The 26702-nt window shown below is 38.9% G+C and overlaps 1 protein-coding gene across 1 annotated transcript; it reads left to right on the top strand.

Annotated features, from left to right (window-relative positions):
• The first annotated feature begins 2221 nt into the window (after nucleotides 1-2221).
• LOC130465416 (uncharacterized) lies at nucleotides 2222-3167 on the top strand. The gene is made up of 2 exons (XM_056834160.1): nucleotides 2222-2495; nucleotides 2716-3167. Exons 1-2 carry the CDS (start codon nucleotides 2222-2224, stop codon nucleotides 3165-3167), a joined length of 726 nt encoding a protein of 241 aa, XP_056690138.1.
• The last annotated feature ends 23535 nt before the right edge of the window (nucleotides 3168-26702 follow it).

Genomic DNA, 26702 nt, shown 5'->3' with positions numbered 1-26702 from the left:
TTACAAAATATTTACAAAATAAATATTATTCTACCATATCAGATTTTAGTTTTTTTAAAATAACTATTTTGGTTATTTAATATCATAAATTTGTTAATTCGATATTTTAATACAGATTTGATATATATTTTTATTCGATATTTTAATACAGATTTGATATTTTTTAATTCGATATTTTAATACAAATTTGATATTCAATATTTTATACGGATTTGATATTATTTTTTTAATTTCGATAAAAAAAAAAGCTAGTTACTTTAAATAACAATAACATTAAAAACCCATAAATTTATTTAATTCCAATTAAAATAATATTATTATGTAATTAAAAATAAAATTAATAACATTAATAAAAATAAAATTTAAATTATTTGCAATTTTTTATTAAATTTATGAAATAAAATTAAAAAGCTTATTTTTGTCTTTTCATTATTAAATCGATTGAGTTCTTCAATCAACATCAATGGAGAGATTGAGTTTTTCAAGCACCATCAATGGAGGAATTGAATCACATAAAATAAAAGATCGACTTTATTCATTAAACGAAATTCGTGACAAGGCATTTATCATGTATCAATTATCCACTATAATGTTGAGTTGGTACATAATATAGATTATTAGTCAAACAATTTAAAAAATTTGTTTAGTTTTTTTGTTGGAAGATGGTCTAATATGATGATGATGGTCGGATGATAATGATGATGATGGCCGCCTGGCCGGATGATGGTGATGGCCGGATGATAGTGATGCAATTAATAATAATTAAAGAGTATTAAAAAATATTTAATTCCTCCCTAATTCTTGTAACCAAACAACCCTTAACTAAAAAATTTAGATGGATGGCTAGGATCTAATCAACATAATTTAATGGTACAGATTTGTCTATGGATTTTTAGTCGTCAAAGGTCGACGACTTTCACAGAATTTTTAATCCGGCCTATAGCACGGAACAATCACGAATTAATGTGATTGGGCGAAAAAGATTGTGCAACAACGAACAAAACACACACACACACACTTGGCGTGTGTGCGCGCGGCAGGGGAACGAAGCAAGGCCAGCAGCGCTGGGCGCTGGGCGCTGTGCGCGAGGAAGGGGCGAGAGAGCAGGGGCGCGCGCGCGCTGGGCGAGAGGGGCAGCAGCAAGGCAGAGCGACGAGAGAGAGAGAGAGAGAGGGTGGGCGTGCGGCTGGGCGAGGGAAGGCAACACCACACAACAACAACGACCCAACGCACAAGGGGGAATGGGTGTCGTGCCGTGCAAGAGGAACGAGCAGCAGCGGGCAGTCGTGTGTGGGACGAGGGCCGGACGAGCAAGGAGAGGGGAAGAGTGAGGGGCAAGTAAGAGAGAAAATGGTTTATGACAAAATAGGGGGATCATTTAATGAGGGGAGTCCTATTTATAGGCTCCCAATTTCTAATGGATTAGGCTTAGAAAATTAGAATTGGGCTTAGGGAATTAAATGATTGGGCTAGCTTAGAACTTTGAATTAAATTCTTTTGATTGGGCTCGTTTAATAAATCGAATTGGACTTTTCATTTAAAACCCAAACCTTTTTAAAATTACTTGCGACCCATTAAATTTCCCGACTCGAAAATTAAATTCGTTTCGTAATTAATTAAAATAATAAATATTCTAATTAATTAAAATACATTTAAATAATATTTAGATGCGAAATAAATTCCAAAAAACGTAAAATTCTTTATAAATATAATAAAATATATTTATAAATATTATAAAAATACGAGGTATTACAATTTGGGTCGGTTCAAATAGTGCTAGGACAATTATTCCAAAATGTCGAAGAGCTAAAAAAAGCACTCATCTTATACAGTTGTCAAACAAACAGGGCATGGAACTACTGTCATAACGAACTTAAAAGACTACTTGTAAAATGCAAGTTTGATGGGGATGAGTGTCGTTGGAAACTTAGTGCGAGGTATACAAAGGAATTTGGATGCCTACAAATACGGTTTCTAAAAGATATTCACAATTGCACACCCACTATGAAAAATAAAAGGGTGCATGCAAACTTTCTTGCCGAGGAATACCAAGAGAAGCTTCTCAAACATCCCACTTCAAAACTAAAGTTGTTCGTTAAGGAAGTCGAAGATACGTATGGTGTGAAGATTAATAGGTACCAAGCTGCTAGAGCTAAAAAAATATGCATTGTCCGCATGTGCTACTGTTGTGGAAAAGCAATATGAATCCCTCATAAGTTATATGTATGAGTTGAAAACTTCTAATGTTGGTACTAGTGTGTTCCAAGTTTTGAAACCACACATTTCACGCTCAATTCCTCAATTTCATATATTTTACATCAATTTTGTTGCATTGAGACAAGGATTCCTCCATGGGTGTAGAAGGGTGCTTGGCTTATATGGAGCTTTCCTTAAAGGGTATTGCAAGGGTGAACTACTTAGTGCAACAACAAGGGATGCTAATAATCAAATGTTTCCGGTAGCATGGGCAATTGTAGAGTCTGAATCCAAAGAGAGTTGGTCTTGGTTTCTTAAACATCTTATAGAAGATCTCGAAATGTTGGATGAGAAGGGATGCGCTTTATTAAATTTAGGCCTTTATTATATTAGTATAGTTTATTAATAATTTAATATTAAGCTATTGTTGGCGCTCCATAAGGCTGATTGTATTCTGTACAGTATGTTACTGACATTATTTCTTTTTCACAACTAACTTTTTCAAAATTATTTCACAAGGACTAGTGCCTGTGATACCTCAACTTCTCCCTAAGGTTGAGCATAGATTATGCGCTAGACACATATTCACGAATTGGACCAAGATTATAAAAGGGGCACCGTTACATAAGCTATACTGGAGGGCAGTGAAAGCATACACTAAAGTTGACTTTGAAGATGCTATGCAAGAGCTAAAGCAACAGAGTCCTAAAGCTTATGAAGAGATGTGCGCAAGAAATGTTAATAAATTTTGCAGATTCTTCTATAAGACATGGGAAAGCAATATAACGTGTACCAACATGGCAGAAACATTCAACTCATGGATCCTTGAAGCTAGGGAGAAACCAATTCTAACAATGCTAGAAGAAATAAGAAGACAAGTTATGTCAAGGATGGTGGACAAGAAATCACAAGTTGCTAAAGGCATAGGCATTGTCACCCCCCAGAATCCGATCGCAGTTGAAGGATTTTAGACAAGCTATCAGAAATTGGAGGCCGATTGAGGCAAACACTGATTCATATGAGGTGCAACATACTTACTCCCTCTGTATTTATTTAAGAGATACACTTGCTTTTTCCGGCCGTATTTATTTAAGAGATACACTTGCCATTTTTAGTAACTTCTCAACTCCACCATCTAATTAAATAATATATATACACCCCCCCCCCCCCCACTTCCTAAAATGACATGGTCCCCACTTGTTTTATTACTTTATTTCAGTCCATTCTTTTTCTTAATACGCGTGCCCGACCAAGTGTATCTCTTAAATAAATACGGAGGGAGTATAACAACAATTTATCATATACAGTTCGCCTAGATCAAAGGAAATGTGCATGCAGGTACTGGGATTTGAAAGAGATCCCGTGTGAGCATGCAATTGCTTCATTATGTGCTAAAAATGAGACCACGGAGAATTACTTGGCCTACTGGTGTGAGGGGGTCGAAAAAGCACGAGGCTAATGCATGACCTCGTCCCTCGTGGGAGTGACATCGTAAGATCAAGTGTAGTTAGATTTCCTGTGCGTTTACACCCAATCGACTAGTAATATAGGAGTCGCCATTCAGTTTTTAACGACAATGAGAAAAACTGACAAAACCCGGTTATCGTGACATAAAGGGAGTGCAATTATGTTCGACCACGACGGCCATTGGTTCCCTTGTGATCCCTGGCGTGGGGATCACTCAACGTACACCCGCAGGGCAGAGATTGAGAGTTCGGGGACTGTAACTACCGAGAGGAGTGCTCATCGATAACTCCAGAGGCAGGTTATCCTTACTAGCTCAGCATAAATAATTGAAGGTGAAGGAAATAATGCCCTTGGTCCAAGTATGCATTCTATGTTAAGTCTAATAAATGCGGTTCAGTATTAATTAACAAGTTAATAATTCAGTGAGATCAAGTGAGCTGAATGCCTAGCTAGAGGCCGCTTCAGTTCAAGTGGAATTAATGATATTAATCCACAGCTTACTCTTGACTGAACCCGTAGGGTCACACAAATAGTACGTAAACGGATCAAGTATTTAATGGCATTAGATACTCCATCTATGGATATTCGGAATCGACGGATCTTGGTTTCAGTGGGAGCTGAGATCGTCACAGGCAAGAAATGAATACTCCGGAAACGATGATATTGCCGGAAACGGAAATATGGATCGTATCGGAAATATAAATATTATCCAAGTCGTAGATGTTGCCGGAAACGGAAACATGGTACGTATCGGAAAATATTATCGGAAATGGAAATATTGCCAGAATCGGAAATATTGCCGGAAACGTAAATATTGTTTGTATCGGAAATATATTCCGGAATCGGGAATTTAATCGGAAGCGTATCGTACGAATAAGCATCGGACGAGGCCTGCCGGACGAGGGCCCAGCACGAAGCCAGGCCATCACCCAGCAAGCCAAGCGCGCCACACGAACAGCCAAGGCCACGCCAGGCCCAGCGCAAGGCCAGGCCCAGCAGGCCGTGGCAGCGCGCGCAGCTACGAGCAGTGGGCTGCGAGCATTGCTGCAGCTCGCGTGGGCTTGTAGCTCGCGTGGGCCGTGCGGCCGTGTGGGCTGTGCGCGGGCATGGCCTGCACGCTTGCGGGTCATGCTCACGTAAGTGTTTGTGTTCGCATACGAAACCTAAAACGTGCAGAGTTCGGTTAATGATTAAATTCCTAATTCTATTTGATAAATTAATTAAATAAGAGTTTTATTATAATTCTAATTTAATTAATTCGTATCCTAATAGGATTCCAATTCTCTTTCCATACCCCTATAAATATGTGGCCTGGGTTCACAATTTATAACGAGTTTTCAAGTATTCAAAGTGAGTTTTTGAGAGAAAAATTCAGTCACACATCTTGCTCAAAAGTGCCGAAAATTCTAGTACCTTAAGGGCGATTCTAGTTGGTCAATCTTAAGGCGGATCCGGACGTGCTGTGGACTATCTACGGAGGGACGACACTTGGAGTCCTAAAGACTTGTTCTTGTTCGGTTCGGGCGCAGCTAGGGAAGGCACGCAACAAAGAGTATGCATCTAAATTATGCTATATGATTATGTGTAAATAATATGTATTCCTGGGTTAATGGTTGTTTCCGCATGATTTATGTAATATCATATGTATCATAACCTAACAGTGGTATCAGAGCCCCTTATTATTATCATAATCTATATTGCATGAACATGGTTAAATATTACAAATTTGCAAGAATTAGAAGGGGTGATTAATTTTCGAAATTGTTAATTAATTGCAAATTGCGTTTATTTAATTATACGTACGCAGTTTTTCGGCAGTTTCTTCGTTACTCATCCAAATCGAGTGATTTTTGTGTCAATTCCGCATGTAAAAGGCATTCTAAAATTTTCTGCCGAACCTTGAATTCTCAAATTCGAAGCCTAACTATGACTTTTCGAAGGTTTTAGTTTTTCGAATGCAAAATTTCGTAAATTTAAGATGTTAAATTAAATATTTGCGATTCTTGTTGATAAATCTTGAATTTTTGATTGACCTACTGTATATGTTTAACAAGTTTGAATGCCTAGCCTTGTTAATTATGCAATCTAATTTGTAATTATGATTAATTTGTTGAAAATTAGAATTATTTAGAATTAATTTGATTTTCATAATTAATTATAATTTAATTAGAAACCTATGATTAAAAACCACCATAAAAATTGTAAATTTATGATAAATTTTAAATTTTTATGACCTAGACTTGAATCCATGTAAATCGGAAATCAATTGAATAATAAATTTTCGATTTTTTCGCCCTAAAATTATGAAATTAATATTATTTATTAATTTGTCATTAATTTTAAATATAAATTTTAAATTTTTATGCGATTCGTTCATATAACTTGCACGCACAAAGCAATGGACGCTTCGTGTTACCCTTAAGGGGTGTTGTATAGTGCGGGCATGCGACGACGAGCAAGGGAGCTCGTCGCCCGTGCGGCACGAATGCAATGAGCAAGGGCTTGGTGCACGAGCACAAGGCAGCAGCCCTGCCTTGTGTCGTGGGCCACGAGCTATGAACAAATGGGCATGGGCGAAAGGCAAGCCAAGGCAGTCGCGTGTGGGCAGCAAGCGAGCTGCGCCACGACGCGCACTGCCTCGCGCAAGCGCGCGCAGCCTCGCGCGCAGCGAGCGCAAGCTCGCGTGCCACGAGCGCTGCGCCCAGCGTTGAACGCGCGCAATTGCTCGCGCACAGCGAGCGATGGCTCGCGCGCACAGCGAGCGATGGCTCGCGCGCACAGCGAGCGATGGAGCGCGCGCAGCGTGCGCTGGCGAGCGCGCACAGCGAGCGATGGCTCGCGTGCGTCGAGCGGTGGCGCGCGCACAGCAAGCACCACAGCGTGCGATGGCTTGCGATGGAGATGCAGCAGCTATGCGACGAGCGCATGGGCTGCGCGCACATGGCCAGCGATGGCTGTGTGCGTGCGGCTCATGAGCGTGCAATGCGTAGGGTGTTTGCGTTGCGATTAGATCGTTTTGAATGTTTAATTTGAAATTTTTCAGTTTACGTAATTTTAATTAATTTTAAAATTAATAATTTAAATTATTTTCTTGGATTTTAATTTTGAATATTGTAATTATAATAAATTTGATTTATTCTAATTATTTTACTAAAATTAAAATCATGAATTAATTTAAATACGACTGAAATTAAATTAAACTTTTTGGATTCAATTATAAATTTATATGAGCTTTAAATTTTAATTAAATTTGTATGTTTCCGGTTAGACTTGAAATACATTTTTATGTTTAAAATTAGTAAAGCATATGAATTTATTGGTTTAAGTGGGAGCCCTTTTAGTCATAAAACTCTTGATTAGGTCTACAAATCCTTAAGGTTAAAACAACTTGATTAGAATTAATAAGGACTGAATAATTGGTAGATTATTGGTGCCCTTGATTAATTGCTGCAAATGTTTACGTGATGCATAATGTGTTTTACTAACCAGCTATGTGGGCCATTCATGATAATGAATGGGTGAATGGTATATATTGTATATGTACTGTTTTGCAGGTTATGAAGTGACTAGTATGGCCCAAATAGGATAGAAAATATGGTCTGCGTACCATTAATTTGAATGTAATTGGTCTAAAGTACCAAAGTTATTTTTTCAATTCAAATATGGTCTGCGTACCATCAAATAGTTGTAATTAGTTATAGCTTATCCTATTTGAAGAAAATGGTGCCTCCCACGGAGATTTTCAAGACGGACTTTGAAGTCAAAGCTTCAAGATGAAGTCGGGCCATACTAGATCACATTTATCTTATGCATGTTTTAAGTTATTTATTGCTTTTAAATATGTCCTAAAATGCATGAGATCAAAAGCTTGATTATGTTGCATGATTAAGGATTTTAGTTCACTTAAAATCTAACCAACATAGTAAGAGCCTTAAGTTCCAAAACTTAAAAATTGAGTTAAAAGGTGCCATGCCAAAATATACACTTGCTTGGATATCCTTTACATCAACCTAGTAATGGTTTTCGCTCAGCGAGGTGTTACTTATTGGTCCTAAAGGGGCAAGGTACACAAATAATTGTGAGTACATGTTAGTTTTGGTGAAACTCAACGATATAAGTAAGGAGTCCTTTTATGTCGTGGCAAAATCGATAGGTTTACCTAATAAGTTCTTAGACGTACCTATCAACCAAGAATAGTTTCTAGACTATTAGCAAAAGGCTTTTGCTTACCTAAGATGTTCTAGGATTAAGTCGACAAACTGTGCTTAGTTCTTCAATGATTTTAGGATCTTGGAATCATTTTATTCACACCTGCCGGAACACATAACTTGAATAAAATGCTTAATAAACATTGAATTATGCATGTATGCTAGAATTTAAGTTTATTAAGAGAAACTGTGAATGGTTATTTATTTGTTTATTCTTTTCAATTGTAGTTTTTAATATGGCAAACAACAATCAAAACATCATCATGGGTTCTGAGCTTATGGTCAAGCTGAACCTGGCAAATTTTCTTGAATGGGAAGCTAAGCTAGTTGAAATAGTCAAACTCAATGGACTTGAGTATGTACTATCACATCCCATGCCAAGCTACTATGCCAGAGACATGACCCCTGAGAGATTTTACGCCTGGGATGCGGATCTCAAAAAGGTTATGAGTCTCATGCTGAACAATATCCCTAATGATTGGGCTAGAAGGTTTGTAGCCTATGAACCTTTTACGCTCATCAAGAATCTGAGGGATATCTGTCGTGGAAGCACGGAGGACAGGGACCTGAACGTCCATGAGTTGATTGAATCAATGTCTGGTCTAAAGGTTAGTTCTCCCAACAGGTGTTATAGGATGGAGGTCCAAGAAACACATGTTCAGCTCCTTCGCACTAAACAGAGGGTAGGCGTCCCACTGAGGTTCCATGTGGATCTTATGCGTTCATACTTTGATCGCCTAAGTCTACTAGGAACACCAATAAGCGAAAGGATGGCAGTCTCTATCCTGCTCAATTCACTACACAGTGGGTTTGGTCGCTTCAAGCAACTATACCTAAGTGAACCAAGAGAAGAAACAGTTGCAGAATTTGTTCACCTTGTCAGAAAGGCTGAAATAATACTGGACTGTGAAGCCAAAGATTTACTCAAGGCTAGAAGGAGACCGTTCAAGAAAGGTGGAAAGTCCAAGGGCAATGCTAAATCAAAGCAGGACAAGTCCACATCAAGCTGTCTTTATTGTGATGGAATAGGCCATTACAAAAGAGAATGTCCAAAGCTAAAGGAAGATCAGAAGAACGGAACAGTCGTTCCATCTTCAGGTATTTTCGTTATAGACTGTATACTTGCTAATTCAACTTCTTGGGTATTAGATACAGATTGTGGCTCACACTTATGTTCCAATCCACAGGGACTAAGAAGAAGTAGAAAGTTAAGCAAGGGTGAAGTCGACCTACGAGTGGGAAATGGAGCACGGATTGCTGCATTAGCTGTAGGAACTTACTATTTGTCGTTGCCCTCCGGGCTAGTTTTGGAACTGGAAGAATGTTTCCATGTTCCAAGTCTTACTAAAAACATCATTTCAGTTTCTTGCTTAGATGCTAAGGGATTTACCTTTTTAATAAAAGACAATAGTTGTTCGTTTTATTTTAAAGAGATGTTTTATGGATCTGCTAGATTAGTCAATGGACTTTATTTATTAGATCACGACAAACAAGTATATAACATAAATACCAAAAAGGCCAAAAAGGATGATTCAGATCTCACCTATCTGTGGCATTGTCGATTAGGCCATATAAACTTGAAACGCTTAGAAAGACTTCAAAAGGAAGGAAATCTAGAACCATTTGACTTAGAGGATTATGGTAAATGCGAATCATGTTTACTTGGCAAAATGACAAAGCAACCTTTCTCTAAAGTTGGAGAAAGAGCAAATGAACTATTGGGTTTAATCCATACAGATGTATGTGGACCAATGAGTACAAATGCTAGAGGTGGTTTCAGCTACTTTATCACTTTCACTGATGACTTCAGTAGGTATGGTTATGTCTACCTAATGAAGCATAAGTCTGAATCCTTTGACAAATTCAAGGAATTTCAGAGTGAAGTAGAGAATCAATTAGGCAAGAAGATTAAGGCACTGCGGTCTGATAGAGGCGGTGAATATCTGAGCTATGAATTTGATGACCATCTGAAAGAATGTGGAATTCTATCAGAATTGACTCCTCCTGGAACACCACAATGGAACGGTGTATCGGAACGGAGGAACAGAACCTTGCTAGACATGGTCAGGTCAATGATGGGTCAGGCCGAACTTCCATTAGAATTTTGGGGACATGCACTAAATACAGCTGCACTCACTATAAATAGAGCTCCGTCTAAAGCTGTCGAAAAGACTCCATACGAATTATGGTTTGGAAAGCCTCCAAATGTGTCTTTTCTTCAGATTTGGGGATGTGAAGTATACGTCAAACGATTAATTTCAGACAAACTTCATCCAAAATCTGACAAATGTATCCTTGTGGGCTATCCAAAGGAAACAAAGGGGTATTACTTCTACAATACATCTGAGAACAAGGTGTTTGTTGCTCGAGATGGTGTCTTTTTGGAGAAAGATCACATTTCCAAAATGACAAGTGGGAGAAAAGTATACCTCGAAGAAATTCGAGTCGAACAACAAACTCTAGAGAATGCTCAAGATGACATTCAGGATGAAACTCAGAGATCTTTAGAAGAATCTGGTGAGAATCATGGTCAATCTAGAAATGTTACCCCGCGTAGATCGCAAAGATATAGATCTCAACCGGAAAGGTACTTAGGTATTTTGACGAACGAGAGCTATGACGTTCTATTACTTGAAAGTGATGAACCTGCGACTTACAAACAAGCTATGACGAGCCCTAGCTCCAAGCAATGGCAAGAGGCCATGCAATCTGAATTAGACTCCATGTCAGAAAACCAAGTATGGGATTTGGTCGATTTGCCAGATGGCTACCAAGCCATTGGAAGCAAATGGGTTTTCAAACTGAAAAAGGACAAGGATGGGAAACTTGAAGTTTTCAAAGCTAGATTGGTTGCAAAAGGTTACAGGCAAGTCCACGGTGTGGATTACGATGAAACCTTTTCACCAGTTGCAATGCTAAAGTCTATTCGGATAATGTTAGCAATCGCTGCATATTACGATTACGAAATATGGAAGATGGATGTCAAAACTGCTTTCTTAAACGGCGTTTTAACAGAAACTGTGTTTATGACACAGCCTGAAGGTTTTGAGGATCCAAAGAATGCTAAAAAGGTATGCAAGCTAAAGAAGTCAATCTACGGATTGAAGCAGGCATCCAGGAGCTGGAATATACGTTTTGATGAAGCAGTCAGTGACTTTGGTTTCATCAAGAACGCAGACGAATCTTGTGTATACAAGAAGGTCAGTGGGAGCAAAATTGCTTTCCTAGTATTATATGTCGACGACATATTACTTATCGGAAATGACATTCCTATGTTGAACTCTGTCAAGATTTGGCTTGGGAAATGTTTTTCGATGAAGGATCTAGGAGAAGCACAGTACATATTGGGCATCAAGATTTACAGAGATAGATCTAAAAGGATGATTGGACTTAGTCAAAGCACTTATATCAATAAGGTGCTTGATAGGTTCAAGATGGCGGACTCCAAGCGAGGCTACCTACCCATGTCTCATGGAATGACTCTAAGCAAGACTCAGTGCCCAAAAACACTTGATGAGCGTAGACGAATGAATGGGATTCCATATGCATCATTGATTGGTTCAATAATGTATGCTATGATATGTACACGCCCGGATGTTGCGTACGCACTCAGTGCTACGAGCAGATACCAGTCAGACCCAGGAGAGGCGCATTGGACTGCTGCCAAGAACATTCTGAAGTACCTGAAAAAGCACAAAGATGACTTCCTGGTCTATGGTGGAGATGATGAATTAATTGTTAAAGGCTATACGGACGCAAGTTTCCAAACCGACAAAGATGATTTCAGATCACAGTCTGGGTTTGTCTTCTGCCTCAACGGAGGAGCAGTAAGCTGGAAAAGTGCTAAGCAAAGCACCATTGCGGATTCTACAACTGAAGCGGAGTACATTGCTGCACATGAAGCAGAAAAGGAAGCTATATGGCTAAGGAAGTTCATAGGTGAACTTGGTGTAGTCCCCTCCATTAAAGGACCAATAGCCCTGTATTGTGACAATAACGGAGCTATTGCAAAGGCAAAAGAGCCTAGACACCACCAGAGAGTCAAGCATGTACTTCGTAGATTTCACCTTCTACGAGAGTTCGTTGAAAGAAAAGAAGTCGAGATAAGCAAAATTGGAACTGATGACAACATATCAGATCCATTGACTAAACCTCTGCCGCAGGCGAAGCACAACTCGCACACTGCAGCTATGGGAATCAAGCATATTGGAGAATGGCTTTGATGTCTCTGTTTAATGTTTTAAAGTTTTAGAGTTTAAATCTTTGTAAAACATTATTGGTTAATCATTCACAATAAATGAAAAGAATTCATTTTTCCATTTAATTTGTGGTTTATTAAATGATGAGTCTCTTCAATTTGACGATATATTCAAGATAGACTGTCAGGACCAGTCCTGTGACTAAGAAATGTCTATCAAGTGAACTTGAATGTCAAAGGTTGAAATTGGTCCCTAGTCGGAGTTTTCTATAAAATTGGACGCATAGAAACGTTAGACGATTAGAATGCAAGATGACTAGTAGTTCTGTTTCTTGAACTATGTGGACATGGCAATGTCATAATCATTTGCATAGATACTTACTTTGGGAAGACTAGTATCGGACAAGACCTATGAAACTTTACTGTAAGAGATCAAAATCTGTCATAAGTAAATTTCATTAAATTATTAGACACTAAATCCTCAATACCTGAGTGATTTGAGATTACTTGTTTGAGAACTGGTTGCTTTGACGTTGACCAACCGTCGCACCGTAAAAGGAGGCTATAAAGGCAACGCTCAGGTAATCACCTATCAAACGAAGTCTAATCTCAAGATCGCAAGATTGGGATTTTCCTCCCATAAATCGGGATGAGATGCTTAAAAGTTGTACAAGGCCACTCGGAGAGCTAGAAACTGTGAAATGCATGGCCGTGCTCGGATGAATCATAGGCTATGATTATCTGTTTATTTGATCAGTTGAACTCTGAAACCGAGGAACACCTCTGGACATAATAAGGATGACAACTCTTACCTTATGTTCAAGAGCAAGCATCGAGCGACAAAGGAATTAGGAAATGCACACTTGTCCCTAAGGACAAGTGGGAGACTGAAGGAAATAATGCCCTTGGTCCAAGTATGCATTCTATGTTAAGTCTAATAAATGCGGTTCAGTATTAATTAACAAGTTAATAATTCAGTGAGATCAAGTGAGCTGAATGCCTAGCTAGAGGCCGCTTCAGTTCAAGTGGAATTAATGATATTAATCCACAGCTTACTCTTGACTGAACCCGTAGGGTCACACAAATAATACGTAAACGGATCAAGTATTTAATGGCATTAGATACTCCATCTATGGATATTCGGAATCGACGGATCTTGGTTTCAGTGGGAGCTGAGATCGTCACAGGCAAGAAATGAATACTCCGGAAACGATGATATTGCCGGAAACGGAAATATGGATCGTATCGGAAATATAAATATTATCCAAGTCGTAGATGTTGCCGGAAACGGAAACATGGTACGTATCGGAAAATATTATCGGAAATGGAAATATTGCCAGAATCGGAAATATTGCCGGAAACGTAAATATTGTTTGTATCGGAAATATATTCCGGAATCGGGAATTTAATCGGAAGCGTATCGTACGAATAAGCATCGGACGAGGCCTGCCGGACGAGGGCCCAGCACGAAGCCAGGCCATCACCCAGCAAGCCAAGCGCGCCACACGAACAGCCAAGGCCACGCCAGGCCCAGCGCAAGGCCAGGCCCAGCAGGCCGTGGCAGCGCGCACAGCGCGCGCAGCGCGCGCAGCTACGAGCAGTGGGCTGCGAGCATTGCTGCAGCTCGCGTGGGCTTGTAGCTCGCGTGGGCCGTGCGGCCGTGTGGGCTGTGCGCGGGCATGGCCTGCACGCTTGCGGGTCATGCTCACGTAAGTGTTTGTGTTCGCATACGAAACCTAAAACGTGCAGAGTTCGGTTAATGATTAAATTCCTAATTCTATTTGATAAATTAATTAAATAAGAGTTTTATTATAATTCTAATTTAATTAATTCGTATCCTAATAGGATTCCAATTCTCTTTCCATACCCCTATAAATATGTGGCCTGGGTTCACAATTTATAACGAGTTTTCAAGTATTCAAAGTGAGTTTTTGAGAGAAAAATTCAGTCACACATCTTGCTCAAAAGTGCCGAAAATTCTAGTACCTTAAGGGCGATTCTAGTTGGTCAATCTTAAGGCGGATCCGGACGTGCTGTGGACTATCTACGGAGGGACGACACTTGGAGTCCTAAAGACTTGTTCTTGTTCGGTTCGGGCGCAGCTAGGGAAGGCACGCAACAAAGAGTATGCATCTAAATTATGCTATATGATTATGTGTAAATAATATGTATTCCTGGGTTAATGGTTGTTTCCGCATGATTTATGTAATATCATATGTATCATAACCTAACAGAAGGGACATGCGTTTAAACTATGAAACTATTCCGAATTGATTTTAGCAATATGCAACACATAATACTAAATCTATTGTGATTATCCTATTTAAATTGATTTAAGGTACCTAGCATGATAGTTCAATTGTCCAAGGTATTATCTTATTAGGCGTGATAGATCAATCAAGTTAATAGTTTGAAAATTTTATAAAAGGGTGATGAAAGCGATTAAATCATGTGAAGGGACACATTACGACGCACCCTTGAGAGGTGCGTCACGGTTCTCAGAAAACTAACCACTTGGCTTTGCTATTTCTCCTTTTATTTAACGAATCTCGGGTTTCTGAGCAGTGTTCCGGTATTTAGGCTTAATTCATCAGCTACAAGGGACAGGATACGTTCTGTTCGACTTTTGGGTCGATTGCGACAGAACGCGGGATCAATTTCGCAGCGTGAGGCTTAGGCTTAGGGTTGGAGTCAATACTCAGATTATGAATTGTGTGTTCCCTTCACGTCGGTTTTGAGGCTATATTTATAGGGAAAGAGTTTGTGGAAAGATAGATCTTTAGAATCCGGATCCAAAAAGAATTCGGAAACAACACGGCCCCAGGTATTTTCAGCGCCCAGGGCTGGGCGCAGAAGATTTCGGCGCCCAGACCCAGGCGTTGAAATTAGGGTCTGAGCCGAGCTTTTTGTCAGATTTGGACTCTTAATCACGGAGCTTTTGAGACTTTATCCGAGTTTCTTAGTGCGTATCAACTTATGACGGAATGCGTCTGGGCCCGTTACGAACTCTAGGTTCGTTAGGAATTTAATCGATACTGTAATACATCGTATTTTTATAATATTTATAAGTATATTTTATTATATTTATAAAGCATTTTTACGATTTATTAACATTTAAATAATATTTAAATGTATTTTATTTAATGTATTTTAATTAATTAGAATATTTATTATTTTAATTAATTACGAAATGAATTTAATTCTTGAGTCGGGAAATTAAATGAGTTGCAAATGATTTTTTTAGGCTTCGCGTTTTAAATGAAAAGTCCAATTCGTTTTATTAAACGAGCCCAATCAAAAGAATTTAATTCAAGTCCTAAGCTAGCCCAATCATTTAATTCCCTAAGCCCAATTCTAATTTCCTAAGCCTAGCCCATTAACAATAAGGAGCCTATAAATAGGACTCCTCATCATTAAATGAACCCCTAAAATTTCATAAAGCCCCTTTTTCTTTGCTTGCCCCTCACTCCATCTCTCCTCTCTCTTTGCTCGGCACCCGCACGCCCTCAAGTCCTCGTGCCCTCGTGCTGCACCTGCACGCCCGCACGGCCTCGTGCCCTCGTGCCCGCCTCTCGCCCACACACTCTCTCGCCTCTCCTCTCTTGCCCGCAGCCGCAGCGAGCACTCATGCGCTGCTGCTGTGCCTTGCTCGTGTGCTCGTGCACACCCCTGCTGCCCCTCTCTCGCTCGTGCCCTCGCGCACAGCGCTGCACCCTGCTCGCCCTCTCCCTCTCCTTCGCGCCCAGCGCGCGCGCGCCCCTCTCCCCGCTCGCGCCCGTCGCTGCTCGTCGCCCTTGCTGCGCACACACACGGTCGTGTGTGTGTTGTTCGTTCGTTGTTTAATTCTTTTCGCCCAATCACATTATATTCGTGGGTGTTCCGTGCTATAGGCCGGATTGGTATAATTCTCTTCTTCCTTACCTATTCTATTTAAATTCCGTATTTTAAATTATTATATTAATATTGTTTTAAGTAATTAAAATGCTGGGAACCAGTTATGAATACCGTGGTTTGAGGATTTGTGTGTTGTGATTCATTAGGTTTGTTTTAATTATTAAAGGATGAATTTTCAGATTTGTTTATTTAATAAAGCATTGATTTTTATGATATTAAACTAGTTTTATTGGAATTTTCAAGTTAGGGTTTTAACCTAGACCTAATGAGTCAATTGATTAGCATAATTAGGTGATGATTTTAATTATGATAATCAATTATATTTTCATATTTGAATAAAGGTTTAAAGTGTTGATTTTTATTGATTTTTAAGACGGAAGAAGTATGTTTTTGTACTAGGCATTGATTTCGCAAATTGAGACGATTTTATTATTGAAAAACGATTGAATTCTAAAGTCTAAAGGAGGTTTTAATTTTTATAAAGTTGCTGGAAATTTAATGAACATGGAAATAATTTAAGTTTCATTATTTTGATGATAGGAGGTGATTTCTAGTTGAGTGCTCGTTATTGCAAAGTGGCCCCTACGCTTAGGTATTCAAGGTACGTACAAGTCTAGGGCTACCACACCTTTTGTCAATGACATTACATGATTGTTGATGATGTGGATTATATTATGTGGATTCATATATGTTTTGGTGAACGATCATGTGGATTAATATTATTGGAATTATTGAATTGTTGGTTGAACAAGAATGTTGAAATTATTATGAGTATGGATTCCATTGTCAATCATGTTGTTCAATATTTACGCATGTATGGTTTATTTCACATGCAAGGGATGGATTATTTATTTGTATTGCTATTGTACGGGATGTCTAGCATACTTTGAGCCAATTATTCGTACTTCGTTGTACTATTTATTTTACCACATGTGAAGGGTTAGCTCACGTAAGCCACCGCACATGTAGGGTTCAGTTGGGAATATTTTGTATGAAATGAATTAGGATTTGTCGTGCAAGGGCACAACCCTCATGTTAATATGCATGATGTGGAGTCTCACTTTGGTGAGGAGGAACATGGTAGTAATATCACAAGTGTCTGTTTGGTTGATCACAAGTCTTAAAGCATTAAAATAAGATTGTTTTGGTTGTTGTTTATTAATTGTATGTATGCATGTTGTCGAGTCTTGAGTTCGCCTTAATAAAATATTAATAAACGTAAAGTGCAACCTGAACAAGCTTCAAAACTCTTGGAACGTATATACCTTGAGTATGAACAATTGGGGGAGTCTTGACGGAAAGCTCGTACTCCTACTAATGATACAAGACGTTGTTTCATTTATATTATGCGCAGGAATTCCGTCGGTATGGCCCGACACTCGGTATGGACCGATTTTATTATTTATTCTTTGGTGTATGGTTGGCTCCCATAACCTTTCCTTTATGGAATATTCTTTTGGCCCGTTCGAAGCTTATTCTAATTAAATTGTGAGTCAAGAGTCGAGTCAAGAGTCGAGTCTTGTATCTCATGATTGTTTATTAATTATTATATGGCTTTTGCATGTTGATTAGTACTTAGTGAGTGATGCATGTTTTAGTTTCATTTACTGTATGCTTGTAAGTACTCAGCTTTTGCTGACTACGTGCTTTGTGTGTTTCTGGTCATGGCCTTTGCCTTAATGACCCTATGATGATCCATCATTTGCATTTGCATTGTTGGGGAGTAGAATAATATAGCAGGTTGGTAGATCAAGTACGATCGAAATCATGTGGCTTGGGATGATTGAGAGAGTTGCATGCTTTCGTTCTTTGAAACTATTTTATTTAAGACTTTAATTACGTTTGAAATTGTTGAACTTTTTATACTTTTGTTTTTGGGCCATTATGGTTACAAATTGTAGGAGGCCTCAATATTTCATTAATTATGGTTTTTAAAAGTTAGTTGACATTTAATTTCGCTGCGTAATTCTGGTAATAGCCTTAACCGTTATCACGGTGGCGGTAATGCTTTAGTACTTTCTTTATTTTAAGTTGGAAAATGGTTTTATAAAAGCAAGGAATTATTAGGGTGTTACAAAGTGGTATTTGCAGAGCTCTAGTTTGAGAGCTGCTTTGCATTAACTAATAGTGCAAAGTGGTAAATCCTTAAACTACGATTGCGGAACTTTAGGATTTTCGAAAATTATTTTCCTAAAGTCAAAACGTATTATTTTGAGTACTCAATATTTTAAAGGTCAAATATCAATTATTTTGGGTCGTTTGAAATGAGTTGAAAAGTTGGATTATTACGTAAAATTAATTAAATTTTTTTTTGCGAATTTTTTTTTTTATTTTATTCGAAAATTTTGAATTTATTTTATTAATTTCGGAAATTATTTTATTTAATTATCCGAATTATTTTAATTATTTATTTATTTATTATTTTTATTCGAATTTATGTTTAAATTTTTCGGATTTTTTTTTTATTTATCCGAACTTTGTTTATTTATAATTAATCAATAATTCTTATTAATTTTCGATTTTAATTTAAATAATTTCAACTAAGTTAGGAGTTATTTCTTAATTAATTTCGAAAATTAATATTATTTTCAAGTGAGAAACGGGTAGATTAAGAAAGGGCATATTAGTCTAAGTATGCATCTTATGTGATTATGTGGAATATTAATTGCCATGTATATGTTCTAATCATGTTTTATCTTTCTTTATGTGATTAATTGCATCATATTTCATGTTGAGCATATATTTGTGCATTGAAATTGTATGGCTCCACAAACTATTTATTGTATCCCTTGGGGTTGGAATTTCTATGGAAACAAGTTAGTAAGACTTTTGAGTTGTGAATTTTCAGGAATTAAGGATGCTACCTTCAAAGTTCACCAGTCTAGGATACTTAGAGAAGATGGATAATGAGACTCCTCGCACGTATGTTCAAAAGATCGTGTTTGCTTGTGACTATTTGGCTTCGACCAAGGATATGCCCCACCTTAGACACAAAGATATGATGGCTAGTATGATTATACATTGTTTACCACATAAAAACCCCTACATAGACCTCAAGAATAGGTTCAGTGACATGCGTTATGGTGATGGTACCCCTAATTGGTACAAATATGGGACTAGTGATGGTAGGTGGAAGTATGATTCTGAGGTTCTTGCTACTATCCTAGAGGTTGCGGAAATTAGCTATGAGGATGGAAAGTATTCTGCGGGTTTTGGTATGGGCTATGGAGGAATAGAAAGTGATGGTGAGGATGGCATGATCCATGATGAGAAAGCTAGTGATGTTGAGGAGGATAGTGATGATGATGTGGTAGAGATTGAAAATCCTAACCCTATAGTTCCTAAACCAACCATTGAGATATCCAGTGGATCTGAAGATGAGCTTGAAGAGAATAATGTGGTTGATAGTAAGCCACAGCAAAATGATGAGGCTATGGATGAAGACTCGGATCCAGAAGAAGACTTGGATGATCCTAATGATCGAGACTTTACTCCAGAGCAATACAAGGAAAGAAATGATCGTCGTGATGACGTTAGTCTCTAGAGAAATGTAATCCTTAGTTTTATTTTTCGTTGATTAATAAAGTGGCAAAGCTACTATTTATGGTTTTAGTTTTATTATAGTTGGAGAATAAATGTTATGGCATTAGTGGATGTAAGACTTACTCATTGAAGTTTTAATAAAAGAATAGAATTTCCTTTCGTTATCCTTTAAGTGCAATTCTAAATCCTAAGTCTTGTGGGTATCGCAAAGGGATTATTTGTTATTTCTTCAATGAAATTTTATGTGCAAGGTGGTTTAGTAGCAACCATCTAAATTTACTTGCATCGAATAGTGGGGTGAGAAGGCCCAAGAATGGCGCCAACTCTTCCCCTAGGTTGCGCTTAAATGTGTTCTTGTTGTGAGTAGGTTCGTTGTCGAACTAGTGCCTTAGTGATGTCATGTCCAACCAATATTAAAGTTAGCCTTTTTATTTATTCAGGAGAAGGGATATGGCTAGCCAAGAGATTTCTGAAGTGGTTAGACAACTAGCTGAGGTAGTTCGAGACCTAGCTCAAACCAGAGCAAACCCAATGCATGATCCGGCTGGGGAAATGTTTAAGAAAATAGCTCAAAGCAAGCCTCCACTCTATAGCGGAGAGATTGAACCAAGTGTGTTGGAGAACTGGTTGAGAGAGTTTGATAAACTCATTGTAGCTGTAAATTGCCCCGAAAATCTTAGGGTGAATAGTGTTGTGTACTACCTGAGAGGTGAAGCTGATTTATGGTGGCAACGATGTGAAAACACCCTTAGAGCCACACCTAACTTTGGATGGGAAGCATTCAAAACTGCACTAAGGAACAAGTTTTAACCACCTTACCTGAAGAAGAAAAAGGCGCAAGAGTTCATTGAACTCAAAATGGGAGGTCTGTCTGTGACGGAATACTATTCTAAGTTTATAGAGCTGTCTAGGTTTGCACCTGAAGTGGTGGCAACGGAGGAGCTCAGGGCTCAAAGAATTGAGAATGGTTTAACCATGGATTTACAGCTGTTGTTATCTGGAGAGACCTTTACCTCGTTAGACACCCTGTACGGAAAAGCTGCTCACCTGTATGGGTTACAGCAAAGGAAGAACGGTAGTGCTGAAAAGAGAAAGGATGGTGGAAGCTCGAATCAAGGGAATAACCAACAGAATCAGGGGAATTTTAAGAAGCACAAAGGAAATGGGAATTTCCAGTTTAGGGCTAACAATGGTGGTATCGCAACAACCAAGGTGGTGGAAATCAGTCTGGAAGGAATGGAGTACGGACCTACGAATGTAGGCGCTGTAACATGAATCACCCTGGAAAGGATTGTGATGGGAATTTGGTGACTTGTAGATTCTGTCAGAAGTTAGGCCATAGGGAGTATGAATGTTATTCTAAGAACGGGAAACCTAATCAAGGTAATCACCAAGGCAATAACCGGAACAATCAGAACCGGAATGGGGGAAATGGAGGTGGAAACCAAAGGAACTACCAAGGTGGTAACAATGGCAATAGCAATGGGAATCACCAGAACCATGGGAAGCCTGGAGGAAACCAACCACAGAATGGGAACCGAAACAACAATGGGAACACCAACGGAGGTGGCTATAACAAAGGAGTTGCCCAAGGAAAGTTGAATGTGATATCTAGGCAAGAAGCGGAAACTTCCTATGACGTCATAGCGGGTACTTTTTCTATTAATTCCGTTTCAGTTAAAGTTCTATTTGATTCTGGTGCGACTTATTCTTTTATATCAGTAGATGCTTTGGGGAAATTAGGGTTGAAAGAGCCTGAATCAATTGAAGTACCTATAGTCATATATACCTACTGGTAGTATAGTGAAGTGTACCAAAATCCATAGAGATGTGCCTATGACCATAGCCAAGACCGTGTTCTTATCTAACCTAATCGAATTCGAGTTAGGAGAGCTAGATGTAATTCTAGGGATGGATTGGTTGGCCAAGTTCAAAGCCAAAATAGATTGTGAGAAGCAGAAGGTTCACTTGAGGTCTAGCCTAGGCAAAGTAGTGTCATATCGTCGTTTTGGTAAACCTAAGAACATTGGAATCATCACGGCAATGGAACTCGTGAAGCTAGTCAGTAAAGGAAACCCAGCCTTCTTGTGCAATGTGAGAAATCTAGAGCATGTGATCAAGGATCAGCTTGAGGATATTGCAATAGTCAATGAATTCCTTGATGTATTTCCAGAAGAGATCCCGGGGATGCCTCCCAATCGACCTATTGAATTTACCATAGATTTAGTGCCTGGAACCGCCCCTATTTCAAAAGCACCTTATCGAATGGCTCCAGCAGAAATGAATGAATTAAAAAGCCAACCAGGGGATCTATTGGAGAAAGGTTATATCAGGCCAGGTGCATCGCCTTGGGGAGCACCAGTGTTGTTTGTGAAGAAAAAGGATGGAAGTATGAGGCTCTGTATATACTACAGGGAGCTCAATAAGGTCGCAATCAAGAATAAATATCCATTACCTAGGATAGAAGACCTATTTGACCAACTAAAAGGAGCAGGAATCTTTTCAAAGATCGATTTGCGTTCGGGTTATCATCAATTGAGAATCGCTGACCATGACATACCAAAGACTGCATTCAGGACTACATACGGACATTATGAGTTCACTGTTATGCCTTTTGGGTTAAACAATGCCCCTGCAATATTTATGGACTTAATGAACCGTGTATTCCATGCCTATTTGGACAAGTTTGTATTGGTTTTTATAGATGACATACTAGTGTATTCAAAGAGTGAAGAGGATCACGCGGAACACTTGAGATCTGTGTTGAGTACCTTGAGAGATAACCAGTTGTATGCCAAGTTCTCAAAGTGTGAGTTTTGGTTGGAAAGAGTTGCATTTTTGGGACACTTTGTATCAAAAGAAGGAGTGGCAGTTGACCCTGCTAAGATTAAAGCTGTTAGTGAATGGCCTACACCCAAGAGTGTGACTGATATTCGCAGTTTTCTGGGATTAGCTGGCTACTATAGACGCTTTGTGCAAGACTTCTCTAGGATAGCCAAGCCCATTACTACCTTGATGAAGAAGGAAACCAAGTTTGAATGGAGCGACCAGTGTGAGGAAGCATTCCAAGCCTTAAAGACGCGATTGACAACCGCGCCAGTGTTAACCTTACCAGATGAGAGTGGTGCATACGATGTATATAGTGATGCCTCTAAGAATGGTTTAGGGTGTGTATTGATGCAAAATGGGAAGGTTATTGCGTATGCGTCAAGGAAATTGAAGCCATATGAATCCAATTACCCTACCCATGATTTAGAGCTAGCGGCTATAGTATTTGCATTGAAAATATGGAGACACTATCTGTATGGTGTGAAGTGTAGGATATTTACGGATCACAAAAGTTTAAAATACATCTTCACACAGAAGGATTTGAATATGCGCCAACGAAGGTGGTTGGAGTTAATTAAGGACTATGATTTGGATATCCAGTACCATGAAGGAAAAGCCAATGTAGTTGCGGATGCCTTGAGTAGGAAATCAAGTCATAGTGTTAATGCGTTAGTAGTTGCTAACGAGCTGTGTAAGGACATGCAGCGTTTGAAACTTTAAATAGTGAGTGGTGAAAGCCTTGAGGGAATGATGAATGCCTTAACCATCAAGCCGTCAATATTTGATGAGATTAGGGAGAATCAAGCTGGTGATGTGAAGTTAGAGCGAATCAGGGAAAATATTTCGCAAGCGAAGGAGTTGGAATTCCGAATCCATGATGATGGAAGTTTGAGGTACAAAGGCAGGTGGTGCGTGCCTCAAAAGTGTGGAGAACTGAAAGAGAGATTGATGAAAGAAGGGCATAATACTCCATATTCTGTGCACCCAGGTAGTGACAAGTTGTATAAGGACTTGAAAAAGGTCTATTGGTGGCCAAAGATGAAGAACGAAGTGGCTGAATTTGTGGCTAGATGTCTGACTTGTCAGAAGGTTAAAATTGAGCATAGGAGACCTCAAGGGAAGGTCCAACCTTTAGAGATTCCAAGCTGGAAATGGGACTGTATTTCTAAGGACTTTGTCACTTGTTTACCTAAGTCAAAGACTGGGAACGATACAATTTGGGTTGTGGTAGATAGGTTGACCAAGTCAGCAGTGTTTATACCAATGAAGGAAACCTGGAAAACGGAACAACTTGTTAAAGCCTACATTAAGAATGTTGTGAGGTTACATGGAGTTCCTAAGGATATCGTATCAGATAGGGATTCAAGGTTTCTTTCGAATTTCTGGAAAAGTGTGCAGAAGAGTTTTGGTACGACATTGAAAATGAGTACAACCTTCCACCCAGCCACGGATGGACAAACTGAAAGGACTATCCAAACCCTGGAGGACATGCTTCGGGCATGCGTTATTGATTTCCAAGGAAGTTGGGAAGATAGCCTAGATCTGATTGAGTTTTCCTATAACAATAGCTATCATGCTAGCATTGGAATAGCACCATTTGAAGCTTTGTATGGACGAAAGTGTAGAAGTCCACTTTGTTGGAACGTTATTAGTGAAACCGTAGTGTTGGGACCTCAAATGATAGAGGACACCATGAACCAAATCCGAACCATCCAATCAAAGATTCAAGCAGCGCAGGATCGCTAAAAGAGTTATGCAGACTTGAAACATAGGGATGTAGAGTTCAACATAGGTGATAAAGTGTTGCTCAAAGTGTCACCAATGAAAGGGGTCATGAGATTTGGGAAGAAAGGGAAGTTTATCCCTAAGTACATAGGCCCATATGAGATCTTAGAAAGAATCGGAAAGGTAGCTTATAGACTAGCCTTGCCTATGGACTTGCATAGAGTGCATAATGTGTTCCACATATCTCAGTTAAGGAAATATATCCCGGATAAATCGCATGTGTTGCAACCGGAGACCATAGAATTAGACCAAAGTCTAACCTTTGAGGAAAGACCTGTCAAAATCCTTGATAGCAAAGTGCGTAGTACGCGTACTAAAGATGTAAAAATTGTCAAAGTGTTGTGGTCTAATCAAGAATCTGAGGAAGCCACTTGGGAAGCGGAGGACGAAATGAGAAAGAAATATCCCGAGCTTTTTCCCGAGGTTAGTTGAGTTACGGGGTCGTAACTCGTGTCTTTTAAGGGGGGTAGAGTGCGGTAGAATTTCGCGCTTTTTACCTTGTTTTCCCCTATTTTATGCTCAATTTAGTGCTTTTTATTGAATTTGCACTTATTATTGTCCTGTTTAATCATGTAAAGAGTACAGCAACTTAAAATTTTTGTAAATGAACGTATTGAAAGTCTCAGAAAGTCTCAAGTTTTGAGTTGAATTTTGATTTCCGAACCCAAGTTTCGGGACCAAACTTCTTTTAAGGAGGGTAGACTGTAATACCTCGTCTTTTTATAATATTTATAAGTATATTTTATTATATTTATAAAGCATTTTTACGATTTATTAACATTTAAATAATATTTAAATGTATTTTATTTAATGTATTTTAATTAATTAGAATATTTATTATTTTAATTAATTACGAAACGAATTTAATTCTTGAGTCGGGAAATTAAATGAGATGCAAATGATTTTTTTAGGCTTCGGGTTTTAAATGAAAAGTCCAATTCGTTTTATTAAACGAGCCCAATCAAAAGAATTTAATTCAAGTCCTAAGCTAGCCCAATCATTTAATTCCCTAAGCCCAATTCTAATTTCCTAAGCCTAGCCCATTAACAATAAGGAGCCTATAAATAGGACTCCTCGTCATTAAATGAACCCCTAAAATTTCATAAAGCCCCTTTTGCTTTGCTTGCCCCTCACTCCATCTCTCCTCTCTCTTTGCTCGGCACCCGCACGCCCTCAAGGCCTCGTGCCCTCGTGCTGCACCCGCACGCCCGCACGGCCTCGTGCCCTCGTGCCCGCCTCTCGCCCACACACTCTCTCGCCTCTCCTCTCTTGCCCGCAGCCGCAGCGAGCACTCGTGCGCTGCTGCTGTGCCTTGCTCGTGTGCTCGTGCACACCCCTGCTGCCCCTCTCTCGCTCGTGCCCTCGCGCACAGCGCTGCACCCCGCTCTCCCTCTTGCTCTCCTTCGCGCCCAGCGCGCGCGCGCTCCTCTCCCCGCTCGCGCCCGTCGCTGCTCATCGCCCTTGCTGAGCACACACACGGTCGTGTGTGTGTGTTGTTCGTTCGTTGTTCAATTCTTTTCACCCAATCACATTATATTCCTGGTTGTTCCGTGCTATAGGCCGGATTGGTATAATTCTCTTCTTCCTTACCTATTCTATTTAAATTCAGTATTTTAAATTATTATATTAATATTGTTTTAAGTAATTAAAATGCTGGGAACCGGTTATGAATACCGTGGTTTGAGGATTTGTGTGTTGTGATTCATTAGGTTTGTTTTAATTATTAAAGGATGAATTTTCAGATTTGTTTATTTAATAAAGCATTGATTTTTATGATATTAAACTAGTTTTATTGGAATTTTCAAGTTAGGGTTTTAACCTAGACCTAATGAGTCAATTGATTAGCATAATTAGGTGATGATTTTAATTATGATAATCAATTATATTTTCAGATTTGAATAAAGGTTTAAAGTGTTGATTTTTATTGATTTTTAAGACGGAAGAAGTATGTTTTTGTACAAGGGATTGATTTCGCAAATTGAGACGATTTTATTATTGAAAAACGATTGAATTCTAAAGTCTAAAGGAGGTTTTAATTTTTATAAAGTTGCTGGAAATTTAATGAACATGGAAATAATTTAAGTTTCATTATTTTGATGATAGGAGGTGATTTCTAGTTGAGTGCTCGTTATTGCAAAGTGGCCCCTACGCTTAGGTATTCAAGGTACGTACAAGTCTAGGGCGACCACACCTTTTGTCAATGACATTACATGATTGTTGATGATGTGGATTATATTATGTGGATTCATATATGTTTTGGTGAACGATCATGTGGATTAATATTATTGGAATTATTGAATTGTTGGTTGAACAAGCATGTTGAAATTATTATGAGTATGGATTCCATTGTCAATCATGTTGTTCAATATTTACGCATGTATGGTTTATTTCACATGCAAGGGATGGATTATTTATTTGTATGCTATTGTACGGGATGCCTAGCATACTTTGAGCCAATTATTCGTACTTCGTTGTACTATTTATTTTACCACATGTGAAGGGTTAGCTCACGTAAGCCACCGCACATGTAGGGTTCAGTTGGGAATATTTTGTATGAAATGAATTAGGATTTGTCGTGCAAG

Source organism: Spinacia oleracea, chromosome 1, assembly GCF_020520425.1.
Source record: "Spinacia oleracea cultivar Varoflay chromosome 1, BTI_SOV_V1, whole genome shotgun sequence".
Taxonomy (NCBI): domain Eukaryota; kingdom Viridiplantae; phylum Streptophyta; class Magnoliopsida; order Caryophyllales; family Amaranthaceae; genus Spinacia; species Spinacia oleracea.
Note: the sequence above shows the minus strand (reverse complement) of the source record. Positions and strands in the feature narration are given on the sequence as shown.